We start from the raw sequence: 17770 nt of genomic DNA on the forward strand, positions 1-17770 counted from the left end.
TTCTCTCTCTTCTTCTCTTCGCTAGCATCGCTAAGGGTCTGTCGATTTTGTTTATTTTTTCAAAGAACCAACTTTTAGTTTTGTCAATTTTTTCAATTGTTTCTTTTGTTTCGATTTCATTAATTTCAGCTCTGATTTTAATTATTTCTTGCCTTCTACTTCTTTTGCTGTTGTTTTGCTCTTCTTTTTCAAGGATTTTGAGATGAAGTATGAGATCATTTATTTGTTGGTTTTTTCTTTTTTTAAGGAATGAACTCCAAGCAATGAATTTTCCTCTTAGAACTGCTTTCAATGTGTCCCATAGATTCCGATATGTTGTGTCTGTGTTTTCATTTATCTCTAAGAATTTTTTAATTTCCTCCTTGATGTCTTCTATAACCCATTGATCATTCAGTAACCTATTGTTCATTCTCCAAGTGATGCATGATTTTTCCTTCCTTCTTTTATCGTTGATTTTCAGTTTCATTCCATTATGATCACATAAGATGCATGGTATTATCTCTACTCCTTTATATTGTCTAAGAGTTGCCCTGTGACATAATACATGATCTATTTTTGAGAAGGATCCATGTGCTGCTGAGAAAAAAGTGTAACTGCTTGATGTTGGGTGGTATACTCTATATATGTCAATTAGGTCTAGGTTATTAATTGTGTTATTGAGTTCTATAGTTCCTTATTCAACTTTTTTTGGAAGTTCTGTCCAGTGGTGAGAGAGGTGTGTTGAAGTGTCCCATGATTATTGTATGGTGGTCTATTAGACTCTTGAACTTGAGAAGAGTTTGTTTGATGAACATAACTGCACCATTGTTTGGGGCATAAATATTTATGATTGTTATGTCTTGTTGGTGTATGGTTCCCTTGAGCAGTATGTAGTGTCCCTCTTTATCCCTTTTGATTAACTTTGGCTTGAAATCTATTTTATTTGATATGAGTATGGACACTCCTGCTTGTTTCCGATGTCCATATGAGTGATATGATTTTTCCCAACCTTTCACCTTCAGCCTATATGTCTTTTCCTATCAAATGCGTCTCCTGTAGGCAGCATATTGTTGGGTCTTGTTTTGTGATCCATTCTACTAGCCTGTGTCTCTTAATTGGTGAGTTTAAGCCATTAACATTTAGGGTTATTATTGAGATATGGGTTGTTCTTCCAGCCATATTTGTTTATTTATGTTACTAAACATGGTTTGTTTTCCTCTTTGATTATTTTCCCCCCTTTACTGTCCTACCTCCCACTGTTGGTTTTCATTGTTATTTTCCATTTCCTCTTCCTGTAATGCTTTGGCGAGGATGTTTTGAAGAGATGGTTTTCTAGCTGCGAATTCTTTAAACTTTTGTTTATCGTGGAAGGTTTTAATTTCATCTTTCATCCTGAAGCTTAATTTCGCTGGATACACAATTCTTGGTTGGAACCCATTTTCTTTCAATGTTTGAAATATGTTATTCCAGGATCTTCTAGCTTTCAGAGTCTGTGTTGAAAGATCAGCTGTTATCCTGATTGGCTTACCCCTAAATGTAATCTGCTTCCTTTCTCTTGTAGCTTTTAAAATTCTCTCCTTATTCTGTATGTTGGGCATCTTCATTATAATGTGTCTAGGTGTGGATCTCTTATGATTTTGCACATTCGGCGTCCTGTAGGCTTCTAGAATTTGGGATTCTGTCTCATTCTTCAAGTCTGGGAAGTTTTCTCGTATTATTTCATTGAATAGACTGCTCATTCCTTTGGTTTGGAGCTCTGTACCTTCCTGTATCCCAATGACTCTTAAGTTTGGTCTCTTAATGTTATCCCATATTTCTTGGATGTTCTGCTCATGGTTTCTTAACAGTCTTGCTGAACTGTCTATGTTCTTTTCCAGTTGAAATACTTTGTCTTCATTGTCTGATGTTCTATCTTCTAAGTGTTCTCCTCTGCTGGTAGTATTCTCCATTGAGTTTTTAAGTTGGTTTATTGCTTCCTGCATTTCTAGGATTTCTGTTTGTTTGTTTTTTATAACCTCTATCTCCCTGTATAGTTGATCCTTTGCTTCCTGGATTTGTTTGCGTAATTCATTGTCGAAGTGATCTTTCATTGTCTGATTTTGCTGTTTAATGTCTTCCTTGATCCTCCAGATTGTCTGAAGCATGTATATCCTGAATTCTTTATCTGACATTCCATCTGCTGCAGCTGTTACCTCTTCTAAAGTTGCGTTGACCTGCATTGCTTGTGGTCCTTTCTTTCCTTGTCTTTTCATACCGCTTGCGTATCTTTCCTGCAGGCGTGGGCGGCGGCTCTGCTCTCTCCTTATTCCAATTGGGGTGTTGTGGCTACCACGCCGGCAGGTCACTGGGCCTGTTCTGGGCGCTGGCGGCGGCTCTGTTCTGCCCCTACTCCAATTGGGGTGACGAGTGTACCACGCCGGCAGGCCACCGGGCCTGATCCGCCGGTCGGTTGCAGGTTTGCCTACCCTGTAGGAGCGGGCGGCGGCTCTACTCTGCCCCTACTCCAAATGGGGTGACGTGTCTGTTGTACCGGCAGGCCACTGGGCCTGTCCCGCTGGTCGTTCGCAGATCTGCCCACCTTTCGGGCACGGGTGGAGGCTCTGCTCTGCCCCTACTCCAATTGGGGTGTCGTGACTATCCCACCTGCAGGACGCTGGGCCTGTTCCTGGCACGGGCGGCGACTCTGCTCTGCACCTACTCCAATTAGGGTGGTGTGTGTACCACGCCGGCAGGCTCCTGGGCCTGATCCGCCGGTCTGTTGCAGGTCTGTCTACCTTGGAGGCGCGGGCGGCGGATCTTCCCTGCCCCTTCTACCACGCCTGCGGACCCCTGGGCCTGATCTGCAGGTTGGTCACAGGTCTACTCACCCTGCGGGCACGGGTGTCGGTTCCGCTCCGCCCCCACTCCAACTGGGGTCACGTGACCACCACTCCGGCAGGGCCTGATCCGGGCGTCGGAGAAGGATCTGCTCTGCCCCTACTCCAGTTGGGGTGACGTGTGTACCACAGTGGCAGGCCACTGGGCCTGACCCGCCAGGCTGTCACAGGTCTGTTTACCTTGCAAGCGCGAAGGGCGGCTCTGCCCTGCCCCTCCTACCACGCCCATGTACCACTGGGTCGCGGGTCTGCCCACCTTGTGGGTGTGGGTGGCGGCTCCGCTCCGCCCCCTCTCCAATTGGGGTCACGCGGTCACCACGCTGGCGAGCCGCTGGGCCTGCTCCGGGCGCTGGCGGCGGCCCGGCTCCTCCCCTCTGGCTCGACGACAAATTGAGGAGACTCGGGTGTCTGTGCCTCACCCCCCCTACCAGGAGACCAACTGTTTCTGTCGCCGCTGGTATTGATGAAGTTCTCTCCTCCGCCGCTTTCTGATGACATCAGATCTCTGCCATGTTGGTATCCTTTGCGAATGGCAGCATTTCGTTCCCCTTGCCAGGCAACCAAAGCAACGGGTGAGTCCTGACCGGCCCTCAGCAGGACCCAGACCGAGAAGCAGTTTCCGCGGGCTCCTAGCCCCGGGCCAGGGAAGTTCCGGGAGCCGGAACTCGGCCGCTCCGTGCTCGGTGTAAGCTCCTATAAGGGTAGGCTCCAAGAAGCAGTCCCCGTGGGCTCAGTTCCAGGAGCCGGAATTCGGCCGCTTAGTGCTTGGTGTATGCTCTGATAGGAGCAGGGTCCAAGAAGCAGCCTCCGCAGGCTCCGCAGCCCTGTTCGCTCCGATAAGATCAGGTTCTAAGAAGCACCCAGGCACTGAACCCTAGCAATCTGTCTGCAAGCCGCAGGCGAATGGCAGCCTGAAATTACCTGTTCTATGGCTGAATTCGCTGCGGTCAGTCGAAAACAGGGATGGTGACGTCAGCTTTCGAACATGGTCGCTGCTGGCCTCCTCTGTGGTCTGACCGGTGTGGAGAACCGAGATGGACCGCTTCCTTCCCCCGTCTCGAACCCAGAATTCAGCCCTGAGTACGGTGCTTGCACTGCTGGCAGAAACTGCAGTGCTGTATCCCTGCGTCGCTATCTCCTCGTTTCCCAGCGTGCGCTGCAGACTCTAGCCGCGGGGCAGTTTGCTGAATAAGCAGTGTTACCCTCCGTGCGACAAACCTCTCGCGTTTGAGTCCCCGTAGCCGATCCTCGTGCGATGGAAATCCTTCCTCCAGGTTCTGGAGCACCCCACTATTGCTGGAAATTCCTAACAAGATATCCTTTAGCCGTCCTGACTTGTCATACTCCCACACAGTGAAGCAGCACACGGCGGCAATGCACTCCCCTCGCTGCCATCTTCTCACAGCGAACTACTGCTGTGTGAGGCACTGGGTTCAATTCTCAGCACTGCACGTACATAAATGAATAAAATAAAGGTCCATCAACAACTGCCAGAGAGGGAAGTTCCTCCAAAAACTCAGCTTCCTGAGGATCCGAGGAGCCAGCTGTGAAAGTGGCCCCACCACCTCTGGGAGGCTCCTTTGTTTTCCTGCCAGGACAGGAAGCAGATTACAACTAAATCTGAAGTAATCCCATGGGGGGTCCAGCATAGACAGCCCACCCTCCCTTCCGACAGGCATCCATCACTCAAGTGGACTGCATTTTGCATCAAGATGAACTTCCCAGCATTGCATTCAAAGCTCTTCAACTATTGATTCTAGTTTCATATCAATATTCTCCCCCCACCTGCAATTTTGGTTTCAGATACACTGAAATAATTTATTTGCACAAGCTGCTTCTTCTATCTGGGATGTTCTTTTATTTTCTCTTTGCTTGGCAAAATACTGATTGTTTAAGATTCAACTTAAGTGATTTTTCCAGGAATGGTGATGTCCCTACATAGCCTCAGTATTCCTTCCCTTGTGCTCTCACAGTACTTACACATTCCACTATAACACCAATCATCATATTATCAACATTGTATATATTACTTTCATCTTCAAAATAGGTTTGGCAGGGTACAGTTAGATTTTCTCTATATCTCAGCTTAACCCAGGACTAAGAACAACACTATATAGCATATGATGGATGAATATATAAAGTTCTGCCTATCCTTTATCTTTATGAAGTCTTGATATATTGTTAATTATATCTTTCTATTTAAGATATAAAAATATATATGATATTAAGGAATCAACCATACTCATATATAAAATTTTAATTGGTTATAAGTCTTAGATTGTTGGATTTTAATACAGTGTAGAGTTTCTTTTTGTTCTCCCAGTTACTCAAATAAGAATTTAAACCAATCTGTGAAAAAAAAAATGCTAGAATGAATGTTACATTAATTCCTGAACTCAAATGCTAAATTTTTTTTTATTGAATTACTTATTCATTCAATTTGAAAAAGACAAAATATTTTAAGCCAGTTTGAAGTTGAATCAAACCTGTGAGCTAATAATTTACTAACAGAATCCACAAAATATTCTCTAAATTAAATCAAATTACTATTTTTCATTTGATTACAGTCTGATTTGCTCAAAGGCATATTGCTATTTTTATTCTACTCCATTTCTTCACTTATCATTTTATTGTTTACTCAAATTAAATGTGATAACTTTAATTTTTGTTCTAATTTTGCTCTAGAAATTAAGGTACCTGCTCTCCTCCGCTGTGAGAAAGGAATATGGGCACGCTGAAATTTTTCAGTAACTTCTTCAAACTTCTGTTTTCTTTGTTGAAGTATTTTTTCTCTAATTTGGTGTTCTTTTTCTTCTTGCTCTTTTCTTTTGTCTTCAAAAGCTCTAAATTTAAAACATAAGGTAAGTGATAGAAATCAACACAGGAAATAGTTTCAAAACAATGCCATTTATTACATAATGGTGTTTGAATAGTTCAAAATTTTACTTAGAAAACATATTTTATGTATTTTTAAAAACAGGGACTTAGCTAAGAATTTAGCTATATTTGTAAATGGTAATTTCAATATCCAGACCTTTTGCAACTAAGAAAAGGCTATGGAATTTCTAATTTTTGAAGACCTGCACATCTCCTTTACCTCCCATGTCCTGATGTGGAAAGATCCTTTCCTGAGAGCTATGCTGTCTGGTAATTGAAGAACTAATTCATTGCTAAAAAGAAGCAGACTTGCAAATTATGAGGCAGTTAAAAAAATAGTGTATATATTTTTTTCTTTTAGATTCAAAGTATAAAATTAGCTGTTATGTTAAATGTGAACTGTATTAAAAATCCAGATAATTTATATAAAAATGTTAATTCCTAGCTTCTCTTGTAAAATAGGGAGATTTGACAACCTCAAACTCTTCATCAGACATATCTGTAAACATCTGCCCTATAATCCCTGTTTTTCTCAACTTTCTTACATAATTTGTTTCTGATTGCCCCTGAGCACTTGTTTATGTTCTCTAGTTTAAACTATACTGTCTCAAAGAACTAATTTTGTCCTTTAACAATGCATGTGTGTGTGTATGTGATTCAATAATTGTTTGCTAGAAAATAAGAAAAATAAAAAGCATTGGTAGAAAAGCCTCTAAAGGTACTCGTTTAAAATGCATGAAGTTGGGGGATTTTTGATAAGAAGTTTCAAGATTTTTATTGCCATATGTTTTTATTAACAACCTTTCTAAAGATCTCCCCTGTTTGGATCATTATTATAGTCTAAATAACTCAGATTTAGGCAACTATACTTCTGTGTGGTAGGGAAACAGACCTTCAAGTGGTCTAACCTGTGTGGTGGATAGAAGGTAGTGATGTAGCACCACAGACAGGAAGAAGACTTACTTCTCCAAACTATCCCTTTTAAAAATACCCCCAACTATGTATGGTGGTGCCTGCCTGTAATCCCAGCAACTCACTATGCTGAGGCCAAGAGGACAAGAGGATCACAAGTTTGAGGCCAGCCTTGGCAATTTAGAAAGACTCTCTGTCTAAAAAAAACAAAAATAAGGGTTAGAGATATGGCTCAGTGGTAAAGTACCCCTGGGTTCAATCCCTAGTACTGCAAAAAAAAAAAAAAAAAAAAAAAAAAAAAAGAATCCCCTCAAGACAATGAGTTGCTGTCAGTCCTTGATTCAACATAGTACTGGAAATCCTAGCCAAAGCTATTAGGCAAGAAATAAAAAAGAAATAAAAGGCATCCAAATTGGAAAGGAAAAAGCAAAATTATCTGTTTATAGATGACATGATCTTCTATATAGAAAGCCCTGAAAATTTCACACAAAGCCCAGTACTAATACAAAAGCCACAAGCTACAAAATAAATTCACAAAATCAGTTACCTTTCTGTATACTAAAAATGAAAAAAAAAAAAAAAAGCCACAGGCATAACTTAACCAAGGAGGCAAAAGACTTGTACACCAAAAACCATGAAATATTGTTGAAAGACAAATAAATTGAAAGATATTCCATGTCCATGGACTGGAAGAACTAATGTTGTTAAGTTGTCAATACTATTCAAAGCTAACCACATAGATAGGCACAATGGCACACATCTGTAATTCCAGTAATTCAGGAGGCTGAGACAGGAGGATAACAAGTTGAAGGCCAGCCTATACAATTTATCAAGACCTTTTCTCAAAATAAATACCATAATGTAACTCAGTTCAGAGGACTTGCCTCACTTGTGTAAGGCCCTGTGTTCAATCTCCAGTAATATGCACATGCATCTGTGTACAAATATACACACAACACACACACACACACACACATACTATTTACAGATTCTATTCAATCACTACCAAATACCAATGACTTTTCTTCTCCCAGAAATATAAAAATTTTCAGTGTGATGACACATGCTTGTAATCCCAGTTACTTTGAAGGCAAAGGCATGAAGGTCACAAATTCAAGGCCAAGCTTGGCAAATTAGAGACATCCTATAAAAGGTTGTATGTATAGTTCAATGGAAGAGTGTTTGCCTAGCATGAATGAGGTCCTGAGTTCAATTCCCAGCATGAAAAATTAATCCTAAAATTCATATTAATTTATTTTATTTTTTTTGTCAAAGAGTAATCAAGAATTTATTACATCAAAATGATATTTCCTTCTTTAAAAAATTTTAATTGACCCTAATATTTGTACTAATTTATGCTTTGAGAGAATTTTTATTTCTCATGTGGAATTTCAAGGGATGCTAAGTATCCAATCAATTTTTTTTTTTGTGGTGCTGGGGATTGACCATGGAGCTACATGCCTAGTCTCACAAAGCTTGAAAACATAACAAAATTAAAAATTGGAGGTTCCACCCTTCTTGCTTTCAAAATGCTACATACACATCTGTGTAGTATTGGCATACAAACATTGAAGACAGACATTTAGACTAATGGAAGATATTAGAGAGCTCAGAAAGAACCCTCCTGGTTGTCTTTCCACAGTGGGTAAAACCATTCAATGAGGAAAGGACAATCTGTTCAGCAAATGGCACTGGGAAAAGTGAATATTCACATGCAAAAGAATGAAGGGACACCCTTACCTTATATCATATACAAAAAATAACTCAAAATGATTGAATATTTAAACATAAGAACTAAAACTATAAAACTCACAGAAGAAAATATATTGGGAAATCCTTCATGACGCTGGATTTGGAAGTAATTTTTTGGATATAACATCAAAAGTACAGATAACCAAAGAAAAAAAGAGATAAACTGAACTTTAAAAATTAAAAACAGTTTTTTCTATGACCAACCTCCAACATATATTTATTCAGTATATTATATGAGAATAATTGTCTTATGCAATTATGTAACCCATTACAACATAGCATCAATTCTGAAATACATTTCAATTTCTTTTTTTATGTGAATTTTTTATTTATATGTGATAGCAGAATGCATTACAATTCTTATTACATATATAGAGCACAATTTTTCATATCTCTGGTTGTATACATAGTATATTCACACCAATTTATGTCTTCATACATGTACTTTGGATAGTAATGATCACCATATTCCACCATCATTAATTACCTCATGCCCCCTCCCTTCCACTCCCACCCCTCTGCCCTATCTAGAGTTCATCTCTTCCTCTCATGCTCCCTCTCCCTACCCCACTATGAATCAGCCTTCTTATATCAAAGAAAACATTTGGCATTTGTATATTTGGGATTAGGTAACTTCACTTAGCATTATCTTCTCTAACTCCATCCATTTACCTGCAAATGCCATGATTTTATTCTCTTTTATTGCTGAGTAATATTCCATTGTGTATATATGCCACATTTTTTTTTATCCATTCATCTATTGAAGGGCATCTAGGTTGGTTCCACAGTTTAGCTATTGTGAATTGTGCTGCTATAAATATTGATGTGGCTGTGTCCCTGTAGTATGCTGTTTTTAAGTCCTTTGGGTATAGGCTGAGGAGAGGGACAGCTGGGTCAAATGGTGGTCCCATTCCCAATTTTCCAAGAAATCTCCATACTGCTTTCCATATTGGCTCACCAATTTGCAGTCCCACCAGCAATGTATGAGTGTACCTTTTCCCCCACTACCTCACCAACACTTATTGTTGTAAAAACTTTTTTTTTATATCAAAGGACACTAATAACATATTGAAAAGGCAACCCAGGAAATGGGAGAAAATGTTTGAAATGTATTTGCAAAGGATAGCTATCCAGAATATATGAGGAGCCCCTACAACTCAACAACAAAACAATCTTATTTAAAAATGGGCAAATAATTTGAATAGACATTTCTCCAAAGAAGAACAGTGTGTATGTTAGCACATAGTATAGTGTTTGGAACTATAGTGTTATAGGGTTAGCAGACAGTAGAATTGTTGAATAAAAGAATCAATTGCATTTTAACTGTTGCTGTCATCATTAAATGCAGGGACTGAAATTTTAATGGCTGAAATGCCTGGTTCTTATGCAAAGCCTTGCACCTGGTAGATGTTTAATAAGTAATCCTTGAATGAATGTTTGACTATATGGCAACTTCTAATGTAATTAGAACACTTTTAAAAGCAGTTATTTACTATTTTTACTTGACAATTCATCTGCTGGGAGATAGCATTAACTAAAAGAGCTATGATCCGTGTAGTAAATATTATGTAATGAGACAAGCTAACATAACCAAGTAAACAAAGAATTGCTGTCATAAGTGAAACTCTAGTTTGAGATAGTGAACCAGGGGAACCTGTATTAACTATGGTAAACAAAATATTTATCTGTTTTTTTAATTTTTGCAGCACAAGAGATTGAACCCATGGCTTTGGGCATGCTAAGCAAACATACTACCACTAAGCTACATCACTCAGCCTGATGAATATTTCTCTGGAGACAGACAAATAAGCTAAAAATTTCAGTATGCAGAAGTCAGTCATGACAAATAAGGGGGAAAAGCTGCTTTAGAAGAAGAAATAGTATGTGAATACCCTGAGTTTGGTAAAAGGAAAAAAAGAAAAACAGATATTCTCAGCGACAGGGGGAAGATGGCGGCGAAGGGAGTGCATCAGCCCCGTGTACCGCGTCACTGTGCAGGAGAATGACGAGTTAGAAAGGCTAAATGCTATCTTGTTAGGAATTTCCAGCAAAATTGGGGTGCTCCAAAACCTAGAGGAAGGATTTCCATCGCACGAGGATCAGCTACGGGGGCTCAAACGTGAGTGATTTGTCCGCACGGAGGGTCACGCTGCTTACTCAGCAAATCGCCCCACGGCTAGAGTCTGCGGCACGCGCTGGGAAACGACGAGATAGCAATGCAAAGATAGAGCGCTGCGGATTCTGCGGGTTCCTGACAGCTGTGCAATCACCGTGCTCAGTGCTGAATTCTGGGTTTGAGACGGGGGAAGGAAGCGGTCCAATTCGGTTCAGACCACAGAGGAAGCCAGCGGCCACCATCTTGGAGAGCTGATGTCACCATCCCTGTTTTCGACTGATCGCAGCTTATTCAGCCATAGAACAGGTAATTTCAGGCTGCCATTCGCCTGCGTCTCGCAGACAAATTACTCAGGCTCAGTACTAAAGAACCCGCGGAAACTGCTTCTTGGAGCCTGCTCCTATCAGAACATACACCGAGCCCGGAGCGGCCGAATTCCGGCTTCCGGAACTGCTCTGGCCCAGGGCTAAAGAACCTGTGGAAACTGCTTCTTGGCTGGGTCCTGCTGAATACTGTGGAGGTAAATACCAACCGAGCCTTCATAGGCAGTGGCAACAGGATTGAGACGGGGCTTGTGAGGGCCGGTCAGGACTCACCCGTTGCTTTGATCACCCGGCAAAGGGAACGAAATGCTGCCATTCGCATGGGATACCAACATGGCAGAGATCTGATGTCATCAGAAAGCGGCGGAGGAGAGAACTTCATCGATACCAGCGGCGACAGAAACAGTTGGTCTCCTGGTAAAGAAAGTGAGTCACAAACACCCGAGTCTCTCTCACTTTGTCATCAAGCCAGAGGGGCAGAGCAGAGCCGCCGCCCGCGCCCGGAACAGGCCCAGCAGCCCACCGGCGTGGTAGTCATGTCACCCCAATTGGAGTAGGGGCAGAGCAGAGCTGCCACCCACGCCCGCAAGGTAGGCAGACCTGCGACCGACTGGCGGATCAGGCCCAGCGGCCTGCCAGCGTGGTACACATGTCACCCCAATTGGAGTAGGGGCAGAGCAGAGCCTTTGCCCGCGCCCAGAACAGGCCCAGCGGCCCGTCAGCACGGTAGTCACATCACCCCAATTGGAGCAGGGGCAGAGCAGAGCCGCCACCCGCGCCCGAAAGGTATGCAGACATGCGACTGACGAACGGAACAGGCCCAGTGGCCTGCCGGCGCGACAGACACGTCACCCCATTTGGAGTAGGGGCAGAGCAGAGCCGCTGCCCGTGCCCGCAAGGTAGGCAGACCTGCGACCGACCAGTGGAACAGGCCCAGCGGCCGGCCGGGGTGGTAGGCACATCACCCCAATTGGAGTAGGAGCAGAGCAGAGCCTTCGCCTGCACCCGGAACAGTCCCAGCGGTCCGCGGGTGTGGTAGACAAGTCACACCAATTGGAGGAGGGGCAGAGCAAAGCCGCCGCCCGCGCCTGCAAGGTAGGCAGACCTGCAACTGACCGGTGGATCAGGCCTGGTGGCCTGCCGGCATGGTACACACGTCAACCCAATAGGAGTAGGGGCAGAGCAGAGCCGCCTCCCGCGCCCGGAATAAGCCCAGCGACCCACCTGCGTGGTAGACACGTCACCCCAATTGGAGTAAGGGCAGAGCAGAGACGCTGCCCGCGCCTGCAAGGTAGGCAGACCTGCGACCGACCGGCAGAACAGGCCCAGGGGTCCGCGGGCGTGGTAGACATGTCACACCAATTGGAAGAGGGGCAGAGCAGAGCCGCCGCCTGCACCTGCAAGGTAGGCACACTGCCGCCTGACCCTGCAAGAGAGACTTTTCAACTATACAAGAGCAATATAAATATATAGGGGGAAAAAATTTTCAAAAACACAACAGTTTCACCAAGCAGAAAGAAACACAAGCAGTATGAAAAGACAAGGAAAGAAAGGACCACGAGAAATGCAGGTCAACTCAACTTTAGAAGAGGTAACAGCTACAGCAGATGGAATATCAGATAAAGAATTCAGGATATACATGCTTCAGATGATCTGGAGTATCAAGGAAGACATTAGACAGCAAAATCTGACAATGAAATATCACTTTGACAATGAATTACACAAACAAATCCAGGAAGCAAAAGATCAACTATACAGGGAGATAGAGGTTATAAAAAACAAACAGAAATCCTAGAAATGCAGGAAGCAATAAACCAACTTAAAAACTCAATGGAGAATACTACCAGCAGAGTAGAACACTTAGAAGATAGAACATCAGACAAAGAAGACAAAGTATTTCAACTTGAAAAGAACATAGACAGCTCAGCAAGACTGTTAAGAAACCATGAGCAGAACATCCAAGAAATATGGGATAACATAAAGAGACCAAACTTAAGAGTCATTGGGATACAGGAAGGTATAGAACTCCAAACCAAAGGAATGAGCAATCTATTCAATGAAATAATACGAGAAAACTTCCCAGACTTGAAGAATGAGACAGAATCCCAAATCCTAGAAGCCTACAGGACGCCGAATGTGCAAAATCATAAGAGATCCACACCTAGACACATGATAATGAAGATGCCCAACAAACAGAATAAGGAGAGAATTTTAAAAGCTACAAGAGAAAGGAAGCAGATTACATTTAGGGGTAAGCCAATCAGGATAACAGCTGATCTTTCAACACAGACTCTGAAAGCTAGAAGATTCTGGAATAACATATTTCAAACACTGAAAGAAAATGGATTCCAACCAAGAATTGTGTATCCAGCGAAATTAAGCTTCAGGATGGAAGATGAAATTAAAACCTTCCACGATAAATAAAAGTTAAAAGAATTCGCAGCTAGAAAACCATCTCTTCAAAACATCCTTGGCAAAACATTACAGGAAGAGGAAATGGAAAATAACAATGAAAACCAACAGTGGGAGGTAGGACAGTAAAGGGGGGAAAATAATCAAAGAGGAAAACAAACCATGTTTAGTAACATAAATAAACAAATGTGGCTGGAAGAACAACCCATATCTCAATAATAACCCTAAATGTTAATGGCTTAAACTCACCAATTAAGAGACACAGGCTAGTAGAATGGATCACAAAACAAGACCCAACAATATGCTGCCTACAGGAGACGCATTTGATAGGAAAAGACATATAGGCTGAAGGTGAAAGGTTGGGAAAAATCATATCACTCATATGGACATCGGAAACAAGCAGGAGTGTCCATACTCATATCAAATAAAATAGATTTCAAGCCAAAGTTAATCAAAAGGGATAAAGAGGGACACTACATACTGCTCAAGGGAACCATACACCAACAAGACATAACAATCATAAATATTTATGCCCCAAACAATGGTGCAGTTATGTTCATCAAACAAACTCTTCTCAAGTTCAAGAGTCTAATAGACCACCATACAATAATCATGGGACACTTCAACACACCTCTCTCACCACTGGACAGAACTTCCAAAAAAAGTTGAATAAGGAACTATAGAACTCAATAACACAATTAATAACCTAGACCTAATTGACATATATAGAGTATACCACCCAACATCAAGCAGTTACACTTTTTTCTCAGCAGCACATGGATCCTTCTCAAAAATAGATCATGTATTATGTCACAGGGCAACTCTTAGACAATATAAAGGAGTAGAGATAATACCATGCATCTTATGTGATCATAATGGAATGAAACTGAAAATCAACGATAAAAGAAGGAAGGAAAAATCATGCATCACTTGGAGAATGAACAATAGGTTACTGAATGATCAATGGGTTATAGAAGACATCAAGGAGGAAATTAAAAAATTCTTAGAGATAAATGAAAACACAGACACAACATATCGGAATCTATGGGACACATTGAAAGCAGTTCTAAGAGGAAAATTCATTGCTTGGAGTTCATTCCTTAAAAAAAGAAAAAACCAACAAATAAATGATCTCATACTTCATCTCAAAATCCTTGAAAAAGAAGAGCAAAACAACAGCAAAAGAAGTAGAAGGCAAGAAATAATTAAAATCAGAGCTGAAATTAATGAAATCGAAACAAAAGAAACAATTAAAAAAACTGACAAAACTAAAAGTTGGTTCTTTGAAAAAATAAGTAAAATCAACAGACCCTTAGCCATGCTAGCGAAGAGAAGAAGAGAGAGAACTCAAATTACTAGCATACGGGATGAAAAAGGCAATATCACAACAGACACTTCAGAAATACAGAAGATAATCAAAAACTATTTTGAATCCTTATACTCCAATAAATTAGAAGATAGTGAAGGCATAGATAAATTTCTGAAGTCATATGATCTGCCCAGATTGAGTCAGGAGGATATAGAAAACCTAAACAGACCAATATCAATTGAGGAAATAGAAGAAACCATAAAAAGACTACCAACTAAGAAAAGCCCAGGACCGGATGGGTATACAGCAGAATTTTACAAAACCTTTAAAGAAGAACTAATACCAATACTTTTCAAGCTACTTCAGGAAATAGAAAAAGAGGGAAAACTTCCAAATTCATTCTATGAGGCCAACATCACCCTGATACCTAAACCAGACAAAGACACTTCAAAGAAAGAAAACTACAGACCAATATCTCTAATGAACCTAGATGCAAAAATCCTCAACAAAATTCTGGCGAATCGGATACAAAAACATATCAAAAAAATTGTACACCATGATCAAGTAGGATTCATCCCTGGGATGCAAGGCTGGTTCAATATACAGAAATCAATAAATGTTATTCACCACATCAATAGACTTAAAAATAAGAACCATATGATCATCTCGATAGATGCGGAAAAAGCATTCGACAAAGTACAGCATCCCTTCATGTTCAAAACTCTAGAAAAACTAGGGATAACAGGAATATACCTCAATATTGTAAAAGCAATCTATGCTAAGCCTCAGGCTAGCATCATTCTGAATGGAGAAAAATTGAAGGCATTCCCTCTAAAATCTGGAACAAGACAGGTATGCCCTCTCTCTCCACTTCTGTTCAACATAGTTCTCGAAACACTGGCCAGAGCAATCAGACAGACGAAAGAAATTAAAGGCATCAAAATAGGAAAAGAAGAACTTAAATTATCACTATTTGCAGATGACATGATTCTATACCTAGCAGACCCAAAAGGGTCTACAAAGAAACTATTAGAGCTAATAAATGAATTCAGCAAAGTGGCAGGATATAAAATCAACACGCATAAATCAAAGGCATTCCTGTATATCAGCGACAAATCCTCTGAAATGGAAATGAGGACAACCACTCCATTCACAATATCCTCAAAAAAAATAAAATACTTGGGAATCAACCTAACAAAAGAGGTGAAAGACTTATACAATGAAAACTACAGAACCCTAAAGAGAGAAATAGAAGAAGATCTTAGAAGATGGAAAAATATACCCTGTTCATGGATAGGCAGAACTAACATCATCAAAATGGCGATATTACCAAAAGTTCTCTATAGGTTTAATGCAATGCCAATCAAAATCCCAATGGCATTTCTTTTAGAAATAGAGAAAGCAATCATGAAATTCATATGGAAAAATAAAAGACCCAGAATAGCAAAAACAATGCTAAGCAGGAAGTGTGAATCAGGCGGTATAGCGATACCAGACTTCAAACTATACTACAGAGCAATAGTAACAAAAACAGCATGGTACTGGTACCAAAACAGGCGGGTGGACCAATGGTACAGAATAGAGGACACAGAAACCAATCCACAAAACTACAACTATCTTATATTTGATAAAGGGGCTAAAAGCATGCAATGGAGGAAGGATAGCATCTTCAACAAATGGTGCTGGGAAAACTGGAAATCCATATGCAACAAAATGAAACTGAATCCCTTTCTCTCGCCATGCACAAAAGTGAATTCAAAATGGATCAAGGAGCTTGATATCAAATCAGAGACACGCCGTCTGATAGAAGAAAAAGTTGGCTACGATCTACATTCGGTGGGGTCGGGCTCCAAATTCCTCAATAGGACACCCATAGCACAAAAGTTAATAACTAGAATCAACAAATGGGACTTACTCAAACTAAAAAGTTTTTTCTCAGCAAAAGAAACAATAAGAGAGGTAAATAGGGAGCCTACACCCTGGGAACAAATCTTTACTCCTCACACTTCAGATAGAGCCCTAATATCCAGAGTATACAAAGAACTCAAAAAATTAGACAATAAGGAACAAACAACTCAATCAACAAATGGGCCAAGGACCTGAACAGACACTTCTCAGAGGAGGACATACAGTCAATCAACAAGTACATGAAAAAATGCTCAACATCTCTAGCTGTCAGAGAAATCCAAATCAAAACCACCCTAAGATACCATCTCACTCCAGTAAGATTGGCAGCCATTATGAAGTCAAACAACAACAAGTGCTGGCGAGGATGTGGGGAAAAGGGTACACTTGTACATTGCTGGTGGGACTGCAGATTGGTGCAGCCAATTTGGAAAGCAGTATGGAGATTTCTTGGAAAGCTGGGAATGGAGCCACCATTTGACCCAGCTATTCCCCTTCTTGGTCTATTCCCTAAAGACCTAAAAAGAGCATCCTACAGGGACACTGCTACATGAATGTTCATAGCAGCACAGTTCACAATAGCAAGACTGTGGAACCAACCTAGATGCCCTTCAATAGACAAATGGATAAAAAAAATGTGGCATTTATACACAGTGGAGTATTACTCTGCATTAAAAAATGACAAAATCATAGAATTTTCAGGGAAATGGATGGCATTAGAGCAGATTATGCTAAGTGAAGCTAGCCAATCCCTAAAAAACAAATGCCAAATGTCTTCTTTGATATAAGGAGAGTAACTAAGAACAGAGTAGGGACGAAGAGCGTGAGAAGAAGATTAACATTAAACAGGGATGAGAGGTGGGAAGGAAAGGGAGAGAGAAGGGAAATTGCATGGAAATGGAAGGAGACCCTCAGGGTTATACAAAATTACATACAAGAGGAAGTGAGGGGAAAGGGAAAAATAATACAAGGGGGAGATATGAATGACAGTAGAGGGGGTAGAGAGAGAAGAGGGGAGGGGAGGGGAGGGGAGGGGGGATAGTAGAGGATAGGAAAGGCAGCAGAATACAACAGACACTAGTATGGCAATATGTAAATCAATGGATGTGTAACTGATGTGATTCTGCAATCTGTATACGGGGTAAAAATGGGAGTTCATAACCCACTTGAATCAAAGTGTGAAATATGATATATCAAGAACTATGTAATGTTTTGAACAACCAACAATAAAAATTAAAAAAAAAATTAAAACAACTTAGTATGTTTGAGAAATTGAAAAAAAAAACCCAGTAAAGTTTGGCAATGAGGA

The 17770-nt window shown here is 41.0% G+C and overlaps 1 protein-coding gene across 4 annotated transcripts in view; it reads right to left on the minus strand.

The window, feature by feature from the left end:
* Positions 1 to 17770, minus strand: part of Cep126 (centrosomal protein 126) — a 102696-nt gene that overhangs the window by 59635 nt on the left and 25291 nt on the right. For all 4 annotated transcript variants that reach the window (XM_046466811.2, XM_058570745.1, XM_058570749.1 and 1 more), the window contains one exon: positions 5553 to 5698. In XM_046466811.2, coding sequence (XP_046322767.1) covers positions 5553 to 5698 — 146 coding nt within the window. The remainder of the gene's footprint in view (positions 1 to 5552; positions 5699 to 17770) is intronic.

This window comes from Marmota monax, unplaced genomic scaffold, assembly GCF_021218885.2.
Source record: "Marmota monax isolate L192 unplaced genomic scaffold, Marmota_monax_Labrador192_F-V1.1 WCK01_AAM20220418_F8-fsc00045, whole genome shotgun sequence".
NCBI lineage: Eukaryota > Metazoa > Chordata > Mammalia > Rodentia > Sciuridae > Marmota > Marmota monax.